Below are 22,282 nucleotides of genomic sequence, written 5' to 3'. Positions count from 1 at the left end.
ACTATAATTTAATAAACTAATATAAACTATAATTTAGAATGTGACTGTATATTTGTATTTTTTAGCAATTTGATTTATCTTTCTCCTTCAAGGGTTTAAAGCACCCAGATAAGTGGTTTGTGTGAAACAATGGAATTCAGGTGGAGATTCCTAGCTTTGGTGAACATTAATTAGAGTTGCTTTATAGCAGGGGTATCAAACTCAATTTCATTGAGGGCCGCATCAGAATTGCGGTTGCCCTTGGGGGCTGGGTGGGTGTGGCCAGGGTGGGTGCAGCCTATTGGGTGGGTGTGGATGGAGTGGGTGTGGCCTACTGGGTGGGCATGGCCAGCTCTACATCGTTTGCGTCAAGGGTGCCTGTGGGGGCCTGGGCAGGAGTGGGACAGATCTGAGGATCTCTGTCAGAATGGGGTGGGACCGGGGCAAGCGCCAAGGCATGGTCCATTTCTTCATTCCTTACAAAGGGTGACACTTCCCCAGCATGCACCCAGGGGGTGGGGCCGATGCGGCAGGGGCTGGTTCCTCGCTGTTTCTAGACAGCCTTGTGGAGCTAAGACTGAATGCGTTTCAGCATAGATGGCCACCACAAAATTGTACATTGGCTCCCGGCCGGCCTGGGCCAGGACCAAGGCAGCGGGGGCTGTTCCCTCACTGTTTCCAGGATGGCTTCGCGGGCCACATGAAACCACTTCGCGGGCCGCATCCGGCCCCCGGGCCTTGTGTTTGACATGTCTGCTTTATAGGAATAGTTTTTCCACCAATTCCAAGAATTAGACAGTTAATGCAACAAGTCTATAAAGCCTTGAATGCCATTGAAAGAGACAAAAAAAATCTGGCTTTTGTTGACACCTTAAATTTTCATATTCTGGAGAGATTAGAAACATCCAATTGTTATGTCTATCTAAAGGGACAACCAAAATGTATTGCTCTGAATGTTTTAAGTTTTATGTGGCATGTGCTAAGCAAGGAAATATAAGGGAATTCTTTATAAAATAATATTGGGGGGGGGGGAAATCAGGTAATAATCTTCTTTGTGTCATTTAGGATTAAAAGTTCATTTGATGTTGATCCAAATCCTATCATTGGGAGGAGAAATAGCTGATTTTGAGATGCTTGGGAGTAGCCTATTCAAAAACATTGATAAAAGAAATTCACCTCCACTGAATTCACCTCCACTGAATTTACAAGGCTGAAAATCATTTCTTGTCCATAGCAACTATAATAGCAGCAGTTCCCAACCTTTTTGGCACCAGGGACCGTTTCATGGAAGACAGTTTTTCTACAGACTGGAGGAGCAAGAGGAGCACCCATTCTAGATCCCTGCATGTGCAGTTTACATTAGGATATGTGCTCCTATGAGAATCTAATGCTTGATGAGTTGAGGTGGAACTGAGATGGTGATGCTAGTGTTGGGGAGTGGCTGCAAATATAGAAGATTCATACACTTGCCCACTGCTCACCTCCAGCTGTGCGACCCAGTCCCTAACAGCCATAGACCAGTACCGGTCCATGGCCCGGGGTTTGGGGACTCCTGATAATAGAGAAGCATGTTGGGTGTGTATAATCTGAGCATGTTTAACCTATAAATTTCTATCAAATATAGGGCATATTGAGACTTACCTATGGGCTCCAGAGTTGAGTGCATGCCCAAGGAATACTCTTGCTACATAAACAAGTCTTTCTTGGAAATAAAGAACATGAAATGCAATAAAATTAATTATTCTTCCTCTCATTTAAGGGTATCTTTAAACGTGGACTCTTCTACAATTGTTATACTCAGTTCAGAAGTCTTGATACTCTGTCAGCAGGAAGTTGAGTTGAAATCAGTAGAGAGATAATATTATAAACTGCACTGCATCTATCAATTTAGCAATCAGTTAACCAAATCAGTCAATCATTAGTTTTGACCAAAGTTTACATCCACTGGTAAGATAAAATAAAAATATTGATAGATTTAAGTTTGACATGCAACTATATCTTTCATTTTGTTAACCTAATGAAGTCTGATGGTTTTCAGAAGGCCCCTAAGGAGTTTCCCAAGGACCTAGTGGGCAGCTTGGCCAAGATCCTGGTCTCAGAAATTTCAGCTGGTGCAGTTTGCAATGGCCTGAGTGCTTATAGATAGGAACCTGTTCTGTGAGACTAGCATTGGTTGCCTATTAGCTTCCAAGAGCAATTTAGAATACTGGTCTTAACTTACAAATCTCTTTATGGCTTGGCAACTGATCACTTGTAAGATTGCATTTTCTTAGAGTTGGACTGACCACTTTGATCATGTTGGGATAAGCACTTGGTTGTTTTCCATTTCCGGATGGTCAGAGGGTCTACAAGCTGGAAGTATTGTACATCTGTCCTTAACAAAGGCAAAACTTTTCTGGAGGGCTTTTAGGTAGCTGATTTTATTTGCCTTATTTTTAAGCTTCCTTGTATGACTTTGTCTTGTGAGCCATTGAGAGTCTTGATGAATACAGTAATATACAGTGACATTTGATTGATACATAAATAAAGGAATGTTGATAATATCAACATTGGTGTTTTTTTTTTAAAAAAAACCTTTGAGCTGCAAAAATAGAAATACACTTTTAAAAGAAATAATCAATTAAATCTGAAAGGGATATATTGGATGATGAAAAGAAGCCTAGCAAGTTTTCTAGTGGAAGAGGAAAAGAATCTGGTGTTCAGTTCCCCATCTGTATTATAGTCCTACCTTTAGTCCTCCTCAGATGGAGCACCTGAAAGAAAAATCCCAAGAACTAGGGACATTCTTTCAGGCCTTAGCTCCCATGTTGATCCAATAACAAATGCAATTTCCATACATGGTAGCCAAATATAAAAAAATTCATTTGGCCTGTGCTGTAAGTTGCCAAAGGAAGTCGGCTGTATAATGTGGTTTTTTGTGGAATCAATCAATACCAGTTAGGCAATGTTACAATTTCCTGTGGTTTATTTTTTCATTTGATGTTGCTTACAGAGGAGATAAAGATAGAAATGTTAACAATTAAAGGATTCCTGTAATCCAGCCTTTCCCAGTCTGGTGACCTGCAGATATACTAAACTGCTACTTCCATAACCCTAGCTAACATAGATCATGCTTGCTGGAGGGCATAACACTTTTCTTCCTATATAGAAGGCATTAGGTTATGGAAATGTAGCATTAATTATTTGGTATGTCAAAAATAAAGTCTGGATTCTAATTTATTCATCACTTAATAATACTACTTTTATTCTGCTTTATATGTTCTTAATTATTTTAAAACCTATTATTATTTTTCTGTTTTATATATAAATATATGTAACTAGTCTACTATTTGATGTTTTATTGTATCTGGCCTAATGGCTATAATAAATTAATGTGAGGGAAATTGAGAAAAAAAATGTTGGATTTTGACTGAGTAAAGCAATAGGTTGATTAGTCTATTGCATATTCTCAGTAAAGTAATAATTTGATTAGTCTATTGCATATTCTTAGTAAAATCAGTGTTGATTCTAGATGTAAATGTGCATAGGTTTATAGGTTTATATAATGAAATTTAAATAAATCACAACCAAGTTGTTTTCAGCAAATTTCCTTTCAGTATGACTAAATATAAAAACAATCCATTACTTTTCCAAATGATAGTTCCTTACTTTCATAGCAAATGCGATCATCATGTATAGACTAGTGCTATTTCAATATTTCCCATCAGAAAGCTACTTTAGGGACATACTGTAGGTAGAGTCTCTCATAGGTATTTCTGCACTTCATCTGTTATGGAAATACATTTATTATTTGTTTAGAGGATTCTTAAGTTCTGAAACCTTAAAAATCCTTAAGAGACTTGAGAGGTACATTGAAGGAGGAAAGGTCCACATTGGCATATGCCAATAACAGCTGTCCTTCAGCATTTCTGTAAAGCTCATGACCTTTATATATACAATGATTTCATTTCTCCCATCTCCCTATCAACAGAGGAGGATTTTCCCATGCCAGGGTGGCATTTTCATAGAAAAATACTTAGAATGGAATTTTCAAAGATGAGAAATAAAGCTTTCACAAGCATTAATATATCGTGATTATGCCTGTTCTATATTATAGTATACTGTATACCAGTGGTGGCAAACCTATGGCACGGGTGCCAGAGGCGCCTCTCGGAGCACTCTCTGTGGGCACACGTGCCATTGCCCCAGCCTTACCTCCCCCCATGGCCCCCTCCTTTCCAGCAGCCCCCCTGAAAGAGAGTCGCCCCCGAGCGTGGCCCACATGGAGCAGTGCAGCTAAGGACCTGGCAGCCAGGCAGCGTAGACAAGACTCTGCCCTCACACCCCATCATGCAGTTGATGCTGCAGGGCATGGGCAGAAGGTGTGGCTGCCCTAGTGCTGCTGGGCTGCCTGGGCGATCTGCGGCGGGCCCTGGAGGCGGTGAGTGGTCCTGTGGGCAGGCGGGGGATGGGGGGGCAGAGTGGGGCAGGGGTGTGGAGCGGGGGTGGGGCCAGTTTTTGAGCACTAGGTCTCTAAAAAGTTCACCATCACTGCTGTATACTATACTTACTCATATACTTATCTGTGCATTTCTAAAAAGAAGAATGCCATACCACATAATTAATCACAGATGATTAGTTTTTTCATTCACAGGTCTGTTTATTAAATATATTTCTTTCATGGACACATTGCTTTCATAAGTCAGTTTAAATATATAAAACGTTAAAATACATCTAATACAACAAACTGACACTGTAAACCATTAAATAAAAACAGCAACTCAACACATTTCCTGCAAGCACATTACAAACCAAACTCCAAGTGAAATAAAAAAAAATAGTTCTTTCTTAAAAAGCAGCAATTTTAAAAATTATATCTGGCGAATGGAATTCCAAAAATCTATTATTTACAATTAAGTTCTCAAAATTCTATATGTTGGCAATAGGTTCAAAACAGACTTGTGCAATAAAATCCACATACTTGTTTCTCTTTGCAGCAATAATGAAAAATATAATAAACATGATTGCCATTAACTAAAGTACTGCTGTACATAGCAACATAGACCAGTATCAAGGACAAACATAGTGTATTCTCCTGGATGGATGGTATTCTTTTTGGTTGGGTTCACACACCTTTGTAAACCCTCCAAACCTAGATTAACAAAATAAAATAGCTGCATACTTATAACACATTTTGTCTAAGGGAAACATATTTTAGCTTAAAATGATGTGGTTCCCACAACTTGCTAAAGCAAATAACTAGATTCCTATGAATGCTAAATCATAAACCACACAGCATATTTTAGCCAATTATGTGAACTCAGCCTGTGAGTATATTTTAAAATGTCATACATTTAAAAAGAGGCTAGTAAATGGGGAGAGCGGTAATTTTTGTGCACAAGGGACTGGACATATCCTTTTAATGAATACAAAAAGAGAAATGGAACTTGGTTCACAATCACATACATAACATACAAAGCTAAGTGTCTTCTGAAAACTTACATTGAAAGATAACAATAACTCTTAATAAATGCTAGATTTTCCTAGACAATCCATGATCTGTTAGGTCATCATTTCAAAGATATTTCCTGACATAAACAGAGAAACAGAATGACCAAGGGCAAAAAAACCCCCATCAGCTATTCCAACTAAATATATTTCCATTATGTTCTCCCCTATCCATTTACTCTTCCAGCTGTTATTCTTCATTTTGTGATTACTGATATATGTAACATTTCATTCTTACTTGAGCTTGTTCAGATTTTAATGATATTTTAGAGGTATTTTAAAAACACTTCTGCAAAGTTGCCCAAACTTGTTGGCAACTTATTTGCCCCATTTTGGCTACAATTCTATCAACTATCAATATCCAGTACTCCACTCTTAGCCAAATACTGTAAATATAACTGTTCTTCCCAAGTCTTTCTTCTAATTTTACAATACAACCACAATTTCACTCACAAACCCTCATTTATCTGTGCAAATGTGTCAAAAGTTGTACACATACACCAATATTCATATAAATACAGACAAACTCCCAACACAAATTGTGTCATATTCCATATGAGTTTTGCTTCATATGCACCTTATGAATACACAAAGGAGTAAGCTGCCTGCTATTGCCTAACAGCTGAGATAACTTATTTTTGAAGAGATGATTGGCCTTGAATAGACTTAGGAAGATATAACTCCACATTCTGCACAATATCCCTGACAGGCTCCAGAACTTTCTCATTTATTATTTCAAATTGATTTCTTCTTGTGACAAGAATAGTATGTGTTTACTTGAAACCTCAACTGGCATTAATTTAGAATTGTGTAACTCTGGGACGATGATTAAGATTTGTTCTTCAGTCCGCAGAGTAAGCCTCCCCCAGTACTGTGTTTCTCTGAAAGGAATTTTCCTAGGAGAGCTAAATCATGGTTTGAAAAACAGGATTAATTGGAAAGTGTCTACAACTTTTGTGTGAAGATTCCCCACTTTTTTTTCAGCAAGAGAAACAAGCAAGTTCAGAATTGGCAAGAAACTTCTAGACTTTTTCTATTATGAAGGGGAAATCAAACTATGTCACTAAACTGGAAATATACTGGTTTTCTAAAATGCCTCTACAAGTGTGTAGTAACAAATGTTTGTGGTACCAAGATAGTATCTGCTTCAAATCAGGTTTGAATCTTGGTGACTACATAAATATGTCTGTTCATAATGTGAAAATAATTTCACATTGGTTTCTGAAGTTTTTAAAAATTACTTTCCTAAAAACAAAGTCAACATAGTAAGGTAGAAACAGAAGAAAAATAAATGTTTAGATAAATTAATTTTACAATTAATTATAGAAAAGTACTGTTAATATATTTTGGTTATTTAAATAATTGGTTATATTCTCTTTTTCTTTTTTTAGCAGTTCTTGGGTACTTAAGAAATATAATAGTAAAATAGCTAAACAGAATAAGTTAATAAGCAGAAAACCTGAGAAAAACTTTAAAAAATCATGATGCTGCTTCGATGAAAAGAATAACCTTGTAGGTACCATTAAAAAAAGGTTAAGTAGTATTTGGTCTAACTTCGGTGATCCTACATATATGTTATTAAATATTTTATTCAGCTGAGGGAGTTGAAATAATTTGATTGGAACTAATTTGGTTGGGGAGTCCTTAGCGCTCCCTGAGTTTGGTTGTTTTCATGCAGAAGTTTCATTACCTGGCTAGGTAATGTTTTCAGTGCTGGAAGGGAGCTGTTTTGCTCTCTGTTTATGTATATGTATGGTAGCTTGCCCTGTCAATGTTGGCGGGGTTGATATTTTCTCCTTGGTAGTTCCTTGATTGGGCTGTTGTTTACTGCTTGATTCTCTGAACTGGTAGTTCCTTGATTAGGGTCTTGGTTACTGCTTGTTTGTCTGGGGTTAATCCAGGTATTAATCTCTGCTTGTCTGGGTGTTGAATTGCTGGCCAGGAGGCTTTCTGCTCTTTTTGTTTCCTTTTTATCTTTTAATTATCTCTTTTGAATGATATGTAAATGTTGTTTATCTCTATGTACCTGCAGACTTATCTATGAAGAACTAAATTCTATGAAGTCCATGAGTAATGCCAACATGTATGTATATGCAATGTAGATTTCTCTAATTTAGTTCATCTAAGTTTTAGATTATAACTACCGCAATACTTGGCCATCTGCCCTGGAATTGTATTGTCTGAGGGTGAATGGAGTTCAACAGAATTGGAAGATGTCACATACAGAAAGTCTGATTAATCCATATTTTAACTAATGGTCTATCTTATATATATAATTATGCATGTCCAATGAAAATTGTATTTAATTTGCCAAATTAATATTGGTTTAAAACATCATATGAAATATTTTAACTACATCATAATCCTATACTAATTATATCTAATAAAAAAATTACACACATATATTAATACATATGTAATATGGATTCAAGATACAAACCTTATTTAAATCATTGAGATTTTAGCCTTAGTACTTTTACACTGATTTCAGTAGAACATTAATTTGACTGTTTTAATGTGAACCAAGTGATCCAATACAGTCAATAGGCATACAAAATCAGTGGGCAATTGAATTCAATTATTGAGAAAACAATCTGCACTACTGCAGATAAACAACTATATCAGGACAATCTCTGTTTGGAATTCAGCAATATGTAAATATAATGGTATCTTAAAATAGATTCACAACACGCTAAAATTTGGTTGGTTTAACGTATTTCTTTCAACTGGGTTCTTACAATATGCTAAACCAACATTCCCCCCCCCCCAAAAAAAAATCACATATTGACTTAGTGCAATGTGGGAATCAGTCACATTCCCAATCAGATCCTCAACAGAAGACTTTCTCAAATTTGGCAAGTTTTTACTAAATATAAAATTTGACACATTTGCAATATTGCACAGATCCTGGGCCATATTTTTCAGACCCAGAAAACATGATTATTCCCTGATGCCTCCTGATATTGCAATAGACTATTTCCATTCATAGTTCTTCCCCAGGCATGTTCAAAAATGCAATGTTGATTGACAGAATTATTTTAATTGCTGGTGATGGACACATAATTTTCTGGGCAGCATTTGAGAACTGATTTTGCCACTGCCACCTTCTGTTATTTTTTAAAACCCTAGTCTGTAGCCTTCAACTAATCAGGTTTATCCCCTTCTTTGATATTTTTAAATTAGTGAATTAAAAAAAAACCTCCACTTAACCTTAACTTCCTCACAGTTAATTTACAGACACAAATGGACATGTGCTGGATGTCCAGATTCACAGTAAGGAAAACACTTGAGCTAAAAGAAAGTACTGACATAAAGTTGTTTCAAACTGTTGTCCGTCTGATTTTGTTGGATAAAATGATATGTTGCCCTTTCCATTTGTCCTGAGGGTGGCATGAAATGGCGCGGGCCACCTGACAAAACTTCTGCACGAAGATCTTCCTAAGTAACAAGTAAACCCAGGGGTCCAGGATCTGATTCAGTGAAGCCAAGCGGATATGGGTTAAGGAGAAATTGCATTCTGGCTGCTGTTCTGCACTTTGGGTTTGGTTACAGGATTCTCTGCATTGATTCATAGGATTGGGGTTAAAAGTCACTTTCAATATTGTCACCTAAAAAAGAAAGAGCAAAGAGAAGTGTGCTGTTATTACTCAAGGCAATACTTTAAATCATTCCTTTATACAGTACAGGTAGTCCTTGACTTATGACCATAATAAGTGAAACATTTGTGAAGTAATTTGCCCCATTTTAATGACCTTTCTTGCTACAATTGTTAAGTGAATCACTGCAGTTGTTAAGTTAATGACACTGTTGTTAAGTGAATCTGGTTTCCCCATTGACTTTGCTTATAAGAACATCACAAAAGGGGTCATGTGACCCCAGGACACTGCAACCATCATAAATGTGAGTCAGTGGCCAAGCGTATGAATTTGGATCACATTGCAGTGGATGCTGCAATGGTCGTAAGTATGAAAAACGGTCATAAGCCACTTTTTCCAGTGCCGTTGTAACTTTGAATTATCACTAAGTGAACTGTTGTAAGTCGAGGACCACCTGTGTAACAGTTAGTAACATTAAGGAAGAACACTGTTCCTGAGGCTTGTGGGGAGGAGCTGTCTTAGTTGCTTGAATTAAAGAGTTATAGGAGAAGCAAAGTAAGACTGAGCAGCTCATCTAGTGATATGCTTTCTTCACAAATTCTTCTTCAAGTTCCTTTCTGGCTGTTCTGAATCCAGAACCAAGACAGCTGCAGTCCCTCAAAGGTTTAGTGTGAACTTTGATACATCAAACACAGAAGATCTCAGGAAAGCCACAAAGAAAGCCACTCTGAGCTTGGTTTTTTTGTGGAACAAGAAAGGCATTTTGGGAATTGGGAGTTCTGCTTAGCTCTACCCATCTTGTTTAACACACTGTTTCCAAGATGGGCAACCAGGTAACTTGTATATCTTGTATCAGGACAATATGATGGCAACAAATGGCACTCACCTTAGTTTCCTTTGCCCGAAACAGATATTGAGAAATAAGAACGTTACTCTGGAAATTGGAAATAATATACTGTATAGCTATTATGACTAATACCAGCTATTACAATATTATCTTTCATATATTTGCCTGATCTTTTAAAACTGGTGACCATCGTAGCATGTTGTAACAGTGCATTCTATATAGTACTAAGTAGGGTCTGGTATTATTACACTTGGAAGGAGATTTCTGGGCTACAATGTTGGGAAGTAAAAAAATAATAATCTAGAAGACAGCAGGGACAAATCTCTTCTGTATGGTTGCCAAACATTTGTATAGTAGACTTGGTTACTGTGGCAACAACTGCACCATTGGAAGACCTAAAAGGACAAGTTAGGGTTAGATCTTCTTGGAGAAAATCTGTGTGGTTGCTAACAAACCAACAACTTGATAGAACAAGAATGCATAAAGTTTCCAGAAGGTGTGCTTGACTAGGAGAATGTTTTTCCCTTTTCTCTGTTTTCAGTTACACCTTTTTCTTCTTTGCTAAGAAGGAATCAGAATCTAAAATTGGGAAGAGGGAGATGGAATTCTCCTTATCCCCTTTCTTTATTCTTCCTTCATTCACAGCTTTTCTGAATCACATACTCTCAAAGACATGGCTCTTTCCTTATAGGGACGTTTTTTCCAACCCTTCAATAAGTTTTGGTTACTTTTTCTTATACTTTCTCCACAGAATGGAAGAAAAAAAAAATAGCTATAAATTTATTATTCAATTTATATATCTCCTATCTTAAATACATGACTTTGAGCTTAAGGCAGTGAAAATACAAAATAAAAATAAAAATCCGTAGTTTTTAATATTACATAGTTAGATAAGTCTGAAAAATCTTGCCAATAAAGATTATTTTTATTTTAGCCCATCTTAACTCAGTCCAAAGACTTCAGGGATAATCAATTTTAAAAATAACTGATTCATACATTATTTCCATTTGCTACTTTTCTCTCAACAATATTTCTAATCAAAAATATTTTGCAAGTTTTAAACCATTTTGAAAACCAGCTGAATTCAATAAAGAAATCACTGTGAGAGAAGCATTTAATCATAACCACTCTTGGGGAAAAATGGTCTTTTCAACTTGAATCAAGAAAAATCTTTTAATTTCTAGCAAATTATTAAATCTATTTTAGTGTCAAATTCCAGCTCTGTTAATGAGCCACATGCCTGACAAACTGTATAATATCCTCAGGAAAATTAACGTTCTATTAACATCCATCATTCTAACTCATTAAAATCTGGAAACTGAATGAGATTATCCTACTACACCTTTAGAATCAGTCCATTTTCTTCATGTAATAACCATTAAATTATATCAATTAGATATAAGCTTGCAGTTTCATGCAAACACGGAATATATTCCAATAACAAGCTAAGTGATATTTATTTTTCCATGAATTATTTGGCATCCACTTTTTTACTCTCAATCAGCACTTTCGGTAATTCTCCATTTCCTTCACAAACACTGAAAGCACAGCTGCCTTTTAATTTAATTCTACATGAAAGGGATAAGGGTAAATATAACCAGAGTTCAGACTATCAGATTTTATTGTTACATAATTTTTCCACTATGAAATTTGGTACAGAATATTCTGAAAGCGTATTTTTGTAACTAATATTAATCCAATTGGTATGTTCTGTTCTAATCAATTAATACAATATGATATATTACACGTATCACACAATGAAGCAGATCAGAGGCTATATTTTGTATCCCTCTCATGCAGAGATCGCCTGCTGTCTTTCCCACTTCCCTACAAATAAAAGCATTATGCCATAATTTTGATCTTTTTTTATTTTAAAGCAAGAGCAAATTTTTGAAACCCATTTCTGTTATTAATTGCACATTACTGTATATTGTACCTATGCACTAGCTGTGTTTGTATAACACTCTTAAGTTGATTACACCTGTGACATGATGTCATGCAATAGCCGTTCAACTGCAAGATTACACAAGAGCAGTTTTCATTAAAAACATGCTCAGGGCTGCTTTGGTGGAAGGATCTTCCCTTATTCAGCTATGTCAGGCAAACGCAATCAAAGGTGTGGAACAGTTGTGCCAGTCATGCCAAATCAGTCTTCCGAGAAAAAGTGGAGGATGTAAGGATATACAGTAAGTCAGCCAGGCTTTCCGTTACAAAATGCACTCAATATGTGATTGCCCTCAGGCATCAACCGAGTTGCACCTCATACTGCTTGCAGATATTCCTCCTGGAAATGCTTACAGCCAGCAGTTATTCCAAATGAGAAAAAGAGTTTTTTCTGCCCAGTGTCTGAAAACATTTCATGTGGGGTTTTTTTCAATTCAGTCAAACAATATTACCAAAATATTGCTTGGGAGGGAGGGCAATTTGCATACCTAACTTATACCACGGATCAAGAGTCTGGTGGCCACTGTCCTAAATTCCAGTCCTCTGCTCTGGACATCAAACATATTACTTGCATATGTTCTGTTTTGCCCCCGTCTTTTACCTTCTTTATAGCCTGGAGAGTTTCCTGGGGTTAGGCTAGCTCTGAGACTCTAGAAAGAGTGCAGAGAAGAGCAACAAAGATGATTAGGGGAGTGGAGGCTAAAACATATAAGGTTGCTGGAATTGGATATGTCTAGTTTAACGAAGAGAAGGACGAGGGGGGACATGATAGCAGTGTTCCAATATCTCAGGGGCTGCCTCAAGGAAAAGGGAGTCAAGCTATTCTCCAAAGCACCTGAAGGCAGGACAAGAAGCAACAGATGGAAACTAACCAAAGAGAGAAGCAACCTAGAACTAAGGAGAAACTTTCTGACAGTTAGAACAATTAACCAGTGGAACAACCTGCCTCCAGAAGCGGTGAATGCTCCAACACTGGAAATTTTAAAGAAGAAACTGGACAGCCATTTGTCCGAAATGGTATAGGATTACCTGCCTGAGCAGGGGGTTGGATTAGATGACCTCCAAGGTCCCTTCCAACTTATCATCATCATCATCATCATCATCATCATCATCATCATGTTGTTGTTGTTGTTCTTTCTTTCTTTCTTTTTTTACAAGGATGTTTTCTTATCATGGGATATCTTGTAGGGACTGGCTTTGCAGTCAGGTTTAGCAGGGTGATGTTAAACACAGACGGATATAGATTATGCTATGTGGTGGAAGTGTGGGGAGAAGGGAGGTTGTAACCAGGTGAGTGGGGATTGCATGTTTTTGTGTGTACTTGGCCTTGGAGTGCTGTTATTTTTCCTTTTTTTAAAAAAAAAAACCCCAACCCAAAACCTTTTGCCTACCATATGCCTTGTTCCCCGTTTGACAAAAGGGAGTGAACAGATAATTACCTAAAGTTTTGCCAGTAGTTCCTGGTGCAAGGATTTTGCAAGTATTTCATACTTACAGGAGAGCCTGAGTAGGATTCTGTATTTCCCAAATTCTGATCCAGTTAGTCTATGTGCTCACTCCCAAGTTAGTGCCCAATTGACTGTTTGTGTTCCTAAAAAGCTGCTTGTGTTTCAAGCAGTACCTATAATGTAGAGTCCCAGTTCAACCCTGAATTCTATTAGTATCCATAGTGTGTGGATTTGCTTATTTATTTTTTATTAAAACATTTTTGATTCTTCCTGAAAGCATCTCCAAAGAGATATAAAATTTGGAAAATTAAACTAATCTCTTATGAAATTAAGCACAAACCATCTTTAAGATGAACTAGAAATTAATTAATGCTGTTTAAAATCCATAAAAATGAGCAGAATGAAACAAAATACAGGTAGCTCTTGACTTACAACAGTCCAGTTAGTGACCACTCAAAGTTACAACAGCACTGAAAAAGTGATTTATGACCATTTTTCACACTTATGACCTTTGTAGCAGCTCCATGATCATGTGATCAAAATTCAGAGTCTTGGCAACTGATTCATACACACTTTGTTGTGTCCCAAGGTTATGTGATCACCTTTCGCAACCTTTTGACAAGCAAAATCACTGGGAAAGTCAGCTTCACAACAACCGTGTTACTAACTTATTAAACTGCAGGGATTCACTTAATAACTGTGGCAAGAAAGGTAGTAAAATGGAGCAAAACTCACTTAACAAATGTCTCACTTAACAGAAATTTTGAGCTCAATTATGGTCATAAGCCAAGGACTACCTGTATAAAACTAACCCTGTTTAAAACTCATTAATAGTATATTGTATACTGTAACTCCCACAAGTAATTTTTCATGGTCCATTTAAAACTAAAGGAAAGGAGAGGAGAGAAGGAAGAGGTCAGGGGAAGGGGACCGGTGCTCATCTGTTTTGGGGAGGGAGTCCCTAATTTGAATTCTGCCACAGAAAAAATACTAAGAAAAGATGAGACTAGGAGAGAGGAAATAAAGAGCATGCCAATATAAAATATGCCGGAGTCAAGAAATCACAACCAAAAATTTATGTCCATAAAGCTGGGGAAAATAACCAAGGTATTAGCCAAGTGATTATGACTTGACCCTGTACATTTAAGAAGCAGGATTGACCTGTGATGTCTCCTGGTATTCCAGGATAGAGAAATCTCTTACTCGGGGAAACGTACAAATGTCTTTACTTCTTTTTAGTTGCTTACTATGGTTCAAACATCAAATGGTCCTCAGTGGTATTCGGGGAAGCAAGGAATTTGATAGCATTAGGCAGGGCTACAAAGCAAGGATTTTTGCACATTAAAACTGAGCTCCAACATCTGGTCATAGTTTTCCCATTGCTGTTCTGTCCTTTCTGAAAGTTTTATTTTAGTTGAAACAAGTAAGACTTGAAATATTTTTCGATTAATCTGAATGACTGAATTTATTACTTTTTCTACCTCAGAGTTTGACAATAAAGCAGAGACAGAGTGCTAGATTCAGATTATGGGGATTATGGGAATTAGGTTATGGGGATTTTTTTTTGTCCTTGAGACAACTAGTTTCCTTCAAGCAGTCAGAAAAAACGCTTCCTCTCTTTTCTTTCTTGCCAACATTTATCTCAAGCAAATTTCAGCTGCCAACAGGGTAAGGTTGCGACTAGCACCAAATTACGTAAGGCCTTTTCAGAACAGCAAACGAACAAAGTTAATTTAGAATACGTGTATTTGTCCATTTGAATATTTGTATCAATCTGCCAAATTCTCACTGAGAAACTATTCTGTTTTATTGAGGCTCTGGTTTCTATAGTGAAAGTCAACATCTACGGGAAATGTCAATATCCATTCCAAAAGATAAAACCTTACACCACATCCACTAGTTATTAGGTGATTCAATGATACCAACCTATATTTTGAGATACAAAGGAGAATAATGAAACAACTGCTTATTTGCCTGACTGATTGAAATCGCAGTGTTATATGTGTGCATTAGATATTTACTTCAAGAGCTTTAACTCAGTGCATGACAGAAAAAAAATAACAGGCTAAATTAGGATCAGCTCAAGTCACCTTGATCATTTAAAAATATATATTAAAAAATCTATCTCCAGGTCATTGAATACTGTCATATTCTGGATATCCTAGTATCTATAAATATGCTTTAAGGCTTTCAATAACTACTAAAACTATAACTATAAAGACTGTTTTGACAAAGCCCATATTAGGACATATGCTTTCATGATGAGGCTGCAATGGATGAAGAATGTAATTCATTAAATTTATACAAAAATAAATATATTTGGCTTTTAGGGATGAGAGATGCCTACAGTGAGCCAAGATTTTCTTACATGCTGAGCCCTTTGCGTACAACATCATGAGGCATGCGTAACAGTGGTGGAGTTAGCATTGAAATATACTTTATCATTAGCTCTCTCCTTGCTACCCTTAGGAGGCCCATGGTCACAAGACTTTTTTTTTTTTACTGCAATGGTTTAACTTGACTAGACTACCAGAGATAATCTATGTGATGTAATGCTTAAAGTTATTGGACTGGAACAAGGAAGATCTATCTTGAGCCACGGAAAATAAATGAGTGATTTTGGGCTAGCTACTCTTTCAACCCATCCTAGCTCACAGGATTATTACTGTGGAGGAAAAGGAATACAAACAGTTCTATGCTCTGAGTTCCTGGAGGAAAAGTGAGATATAAATCTAAATTTATTTTGTTCAAATGATGGAAAAAATGGAATATAAATTAATATAGTAGAATGGCAAATAAATGGGCATGTAGTATAAGCCAAGTCACCTATATACATCTTATAGTCAAGGAATTAAATATTTGACATATTTCTGTCATACATACGAACATAAGATAAAATAGCATAATTCAATCACCTTAATTCTTCAAATCTATTGGCAGAGTTTATCATAACCATTACAAGCACAGCATTTCTTAGGCATGTAGGGTCAGTTTACATGGTACAAGGGAAACATCAGAATGAAATCATGGTTTCTTACGATACAACAGTCATTCGAGACAGTGATGAGTCTGCATAGGGATGGGAGGTTGAACAACTGGCCCTATGGGGCAGCCAGAACAATCTGGAGCTGAACACACTTAAAACTGTAGAACTGATAGTGGATTTTAGCTGGAGGTCTCCTATTCTACCACCTCTTACAATATTAGACAACACAGTATCAACAGTAAAGACCTTCAAGTTTCTGGGTTCTATAATCTCTCAGGACTTGAAACGGACACCGAATATCAAAAACGTCACCAAAAAAGCACAACAAAGAATGTTCTTCCTGAGCCAACTAGAAAGCTCAGATTGCCCAAGAAGCTGCTGATACAATTCTACGGAGGAATTACTGAGTCTGTCATTTGTACTTCTATAATTGTCTGTTTTGGTACAACAACCAAACAGGACAGGTATAGGCTTCAACGGATAGTTAGGACTGCAGAAAAAACAACTGCAACCAGCCTGCCTTCCACTGAGGACCTATATTACGAGCCAGAAAGAGAGCTGAGAAAATATCTATAGACTCTTCACATCTTAGAAATAAACTGTTTCAACTCCTCAAGACTCCGCTATAGGGCATTGCATGCCACAACAACTAGACACAAAGACAGTTTTTTCCTTCCATGACATTACTCTGCTAAATACCTAATTCCCACAGCATTGTTTTATGCCAAAGAATAAATTTACCCATGTAGTAGGACTGTATTGCTATTATCCTTCTCATCTTTCCTATTATCTTCTCCTATTGGTATATTATGATTATCATTTTGTTTTTTTGTATGTACGCTGAAAGCTTATGTACCAGTCACAAATTCCTTGTGTGTCCAATCACACATGGCCAATAAAAGAACATTCTATTATTAGTACCACTACTGCTGCTGATTACTTAGTATTATTACTGTTATTGTTAGTGCTACTGTTACACAAGAACTCAGACCTATAACTACCATTAAAGTATTTAGACTAAAGAGGGAGTGTCAGTCATATATGTAGAAGATTATATAGGCATTAGTGTCTGAATACTCCAGCAAATAATTAGGTGTTCAATTTTCTTTTTTCTATGCCCAAGTGTGCATCTCAATGGCACACTTCAGGAAAAAAATTAGATGGAGCAAGTTCAAATAGCCCGTCTACTCTTAAGTCTACAACCCATATTCATTTTAATTTGTAAAGGTGAGAGTGCCTTGGAAAATCGCTATTTCACAATCTGCAGTGTCTGCAGAGGTACATGTGTGTCAAATGAAGATGGCAGTGTTGTGTTGATATAGTGCAAAATCTGTCCCTTTTGTATATGTGCCATGATGTCACATACAAATAGAAAGGGGTGGAGCTTATGGTGTGATTTGTGTGATCTGCATTAGATTATGCAGATGTGTTTACAGTCAAATCTGTTTTCCCATCATTGTACTGGGGGCAAAAAGCAGCTGCTTCCCTGAACAACTTGGAAACTGGTCAAGATTAGAAAGCTAATACATATATCACAATGAATACAAGGTACTATAATAGTCATAAATGGAAATAAAATGCCACTGATGGCATTTTGTTGTACTTCTTTGTATAAATATCCCAAGCAATTATTTTTTTTTACCGTCACTGGTAGCAGAAACTATTTTGGAGTAATGTGTGTAAATTCACTTTTGGAAAGTGCTAGTAGGCTTGGAGAAAAGGCAAAATGTTTAGTTTAATACAGATTATGTTTGCTGAATAATATAAACAGAGAGATATTCAGATTTAAAAACAGTCATTTATTTTTAGTCCAAACTAATCTATTACTGAAGTATAGTCAAACTAACTAGCACTATGATTAAATTATCCCGATTTCTATGACAGAGAGATGGGATTGGGGACAAATGAAAATGTGCCACAATAGATTGCAGTCTAACTCACTCACTGTGCCTCATTAAAAACCTTTTCTTTGCTACTTGTGGGTGACCCTTCAAGGTCAAAAGTAGTCCCATTAGAAAATTAACAGTTGAAGATAAGCTGTTTCATGTATTTATTTATTAAATGATTAAACGTTCCTGTAAATAGCTCCCCGGAAGTTAAGAGAAAAAACTGCAGATTAAAATGCACAATTCTCATCAGCAGCAGAAAACTAAAACAGGTGAAATATCACTGTAAATTGCATGGAACAAGGTTCTTTGCTTTGATCATAGTTGGTGACCCTTAGGAGGTCAAAATCAAATTGGAGAAGGGTTACAAATTTGGGGTGGGGGCTTGTGAGCAAAATCACTGTTAGAACTTGCCTTTACTGTTCCTGGAGAAGCAACGTCCAGCTTGTCTCAGCAAAAAAGAAAGCAAAGCTTGTGATGAGTTTTGATGAGTGTACAATGCTAATATATGGGAAGGTTGCTTGACAGTCACATACTTCTACTGTGGCCTTTCATACACCTGCAATCTTTGGAGTACTTTTGGAAACCAAGTTGAATATTTCTGCCTATTGTTCAGATTTCATCTATTATAGCAATAGCACTTAGACTTATATAACACTTCACATTGTTTTACAGGCTGCTCTAAGTGGTTTACACAGTCAGTATATTGCCCCCCAGCAATCTGACTCCTCATTTTACCAACCTCGGAAGGATGGAAGGTTGAGTCAACCTTGAGGTGAATTGAACTCCTGACAGTGGACAGAGTTAGCCTGCCATACTGCATTCTAACCACTGCGCCACCACAGCTCTTAACCTTATTATTTTAACCCTTTTGATTAAAAATACTGTTTTAAATGACACTTATCATGAAAATATTTTAAAAGTTGCAAACTTATCATTGATTTGACATGTAGACTAAATTATTTCTATTCTTATTGCATAGATCAGGGGTAGGCAACCTTGGCTCTTTTGTCTCGTGGACTTCAACTCTCAGAATTCCTGAACCAGCCATGCTGGCTCAGGAATTCTGGGAGTTGAAGTCCACGAGTCATAAAAGAGCCAAGGTTGCCTACCCCTGGCATAGATCTTACTATTCCAAGACTCTTGGCAAGTACGATTGCAATCGAAGCCAAAATTTCTGTTGCTAAGTAAGGCACTTAAGTGAGTTTTGCCCCATTTTATGACTTTTTTCCCATAGTTGCTAAGCAAATCACTGGTTAAGTGAATTACATGGTTGTTAAGTGAATCCAGCTCCCCCTGTTGACTTTGCTTGTGGAAAGGTTACAAATAGTGATCACATGATCCTGGGACAGTGTAACTGTCATAAATATAAGCCAGTTGCCAAGCAACCAAATTTTGATCACAGGACCATGGGGATGCTGTAATAATCGTAAGTGTGGTCGTAAGTCATTTTTTTCAGTGCCATTGTAACTTCAAACAGTAACTAAATGAATGGTTGTTAAGTCGAGCACTACCTGTATTAAAAGCAAGTGGTATATTTATTTCTTGCAAAACATTCTTTCAATAAAATAATTAGTTTATTTGAATGAGTCACATAAATTACTTTAACATTTTAGGAGTTATGACCTCACCCAGTTTCAGAATCTCTGGATTAAGATAACAATCTCTTAAAATATATTAAAGCATGTGGCTTAGGCTGAGCAGTTGTTAATGTGTGAAAGGAAAGGATGGTACCACTCGTCTTGAAGGAGGTGGTGGCAAATGCCACCTTCTAGAAAGGCCATCCTTGGACCCAACCTTGTTAACAACTCTTGTCCAGTCTCCGACAGGCCCTATTTGGGGAAGAAGGTGCCTTGGGCCTCAGCTTCAGGACACCCTGGATGAAGTAGATTATTTGGACCCTTTTCAATCTGGGTTCAGGTTGGAATGGTACTCAGATGGCCATGGTTGTGCTTGTAAATGATCTTTGGAGGGCTTGGAACAGTTGCCATCATCCTGGGTCTCCTAAATCTCAGTGGCTTTCAATATTATCAGCCACCATATCCTTTTAGACTGTTTTGGGGTGGGAAGAGGGAGGCACTGTTTGGGGTAGTTCTCCACTTTTCTCCTTGACCCCCAGTTCCAGTCAGTATTAGTGAGGTGGAGGTCAGGTCCTAGGCCTCTGCAATGTGGTTTCTCACCCACTGGATGAAATCAACCACTTCAGTGACAGAGGGTGTGGGATCATCATCTGCCCATCCCACCAGATTGGATAGGATAAGCACATTCCATGTCCCTTCGCTTAAATATTGCCTTATCCTATCCAATCTGGTGGGATAGGCAGATGATGATCCCATACCCTCTGTCTTCCCTGAGACTCTGGAACATCACAGTTAGGAGATGAACTAATAATCTGACCTGTTTCCAAGTACTTTCCCGTGTTTCTTTTGAAAGAAGCCATTGAAGTTATAGAATATACAATTGCCTCATTTTCATCTTGGGTAAAGTATTTCATATTTTTCCAAAGATCTACAATACTAAGCAGAAATCTCAATAAGACCAGGAAGAAAACAACAAATGGGGACTGTTATGATGGTTAAAATGAAATTAAGTATATCTACAACCACTTTCAGTTATAACCATCTTTAGCTAAAGACAATCAGAAATGTGTGTATGGTTCATTTCAAAAGATATTTGGACAGAATTTTGATAAAGTTAAAGACAGGATAGGGCAGTGTTTCTCAACCTTTTTAATGCCGCGACCCCAACCGATCGTAAGTCGAGGACTAAACCGGTCGTAAGTCGAGGACTAAACCGGTCGTAAGTCGAGGACTAAACCGGTCGTAAGTCAAGGACTACCCAACCGATCATAAGTCGAGAACTTTCCCTGCCCAGGAGCAATGCGCATGCGTGGTTCCATCCCCTGCACCAGCCGAGGCGTAGCTGGCAAGCGGCAGAGACAGAGCAGGCCGACCACCAGCTGGCCCAGCCCAAGGGAGGTAAGGCACCCGCTGGAAAAGGGGAAAAAAATAGCGGACAAAAAAAATGGCGGACAAAAAAAATGGCGGACAGCCTTGCTTGGCGACCCCCGTGAAATGGTCGATCGACCCCAAATGGGGTCCTGACCCACAGGTTGAGAACCACTGGGATAGGGGTTATATAAACAGAAAAATTACACTGACTAAAGTTGCATAGCACACTAATTAATAAGAAACTTAAATTTTTGTTAAGATGTCATCTCTTTTCTCTCACATGTTTAAACATAAAGAAATAATAATAATAATAATAATAATAATAATAATAATAATAATAATAATAATAATAATAATAATGTTGGAAGGGACCTTGGAGATCATCTAGTCCAACCCCCTGCTCAGGCAGGAAACCCTATACCATTTCAGACAAATGACTGTCCAATCTCTGTCCAGATTATATCAGAACATTGTAAAAAAAATTGGAACATATATAACAAGTTACACACTATTGCCACTTTTCTCTAACTGGATGTTTCCTGCAAGTTAGATTTACTACAACAATTTACAGCCTGGCTTTGTGCCAACAGGCCACTCTGTAGCAACTGGACACACAGAGAAAACCTACCAAAAGTGGGGACCAACAAGCAAGGAGGACGCACATGATTCCCAGCAACTGGATAAAAGTTTCCATGGTAATCCTGCCCCACTGCTTCCTTGATCGGGATGTTGAGCTCTTGGACCAGCAGCGACACACCAGTGCAGTTATGGTCGCCATGTTGCATGCCACAGTGACAGCGAGGGAAAAGAGACCCAAGAAAGCAAATGTAGAAGCAAAAACAGCATTGCCCACCAAGGGATTTGCGTGCTCCTTCATACTGATGAAGCACCAGGTGCCCGGCCACTGAAGCGTATACTTCCCAATGCCCATGATGGGCAAGAGAGCAAAGGCAAAGCTCGTCAGCCACACACAAAGTAGAACAGTCCTGGTCAACCTGGTCTTCATGTGGCCGGTGTACCAATGGGGGGCCTGGATAGCCAGGGCCCTTTCCACTGCCATGGCGCTTGCGATGAAGAGAGGGCAAAGACCAAAAACGGTCATGGCCAAGCCAAAAAAGGCACACAGGCGCTGGGAAGGGTCCACTTCTCGCCATTTCC

General features: G+C 37.7%; 1 protein-coding gene across 1 annotated transcript; it reads right to left on the bottom strand.

Moving 5' to 3' along the window:
- Positions 1-8,680: 8,680 nt before the first annotated feature.
- On the bottom strand, positions 8,681-22,277 carry PTGER3 (prostaglandin E receptor 3; the record flags this gene model as incomplete). Its single annotated transcript, XM_015823333.1, has 2 exons — positions 8,681-9,074; positions 21,753-22,277. Coding segments are annotated over 2 exons (813 nt in total), but the record flags the coding sequence as incomplete, so codon positions are not given.
- Between the last annotated feature and the right edge of the window lie 5 nt (positions 22,278-22,282).

This window comes from Protobothrops mucrosquamatus, unplaced genomic scaffold (genome assembly GCF_001527695.2).
Source record: "Protobothrops mucrosquamatus isolate PMUCROS unplaced genomic scaffold, P.Mucros_1.0 scaffold1837, whole genome shotgun sequence".
Classification (NCBI taxonomy): domain Eukaryota; kingdom Metazoa; phylum Chordata; class Lepidosauria; order Squamata; family Viperidae; genus Protobothrops; species Protobothrops mucrosquamatus.
Note: the sequence above shows the minus strand (reverse complement) of the source record. Positions and strands in the feature narration are given on the sequence as shown.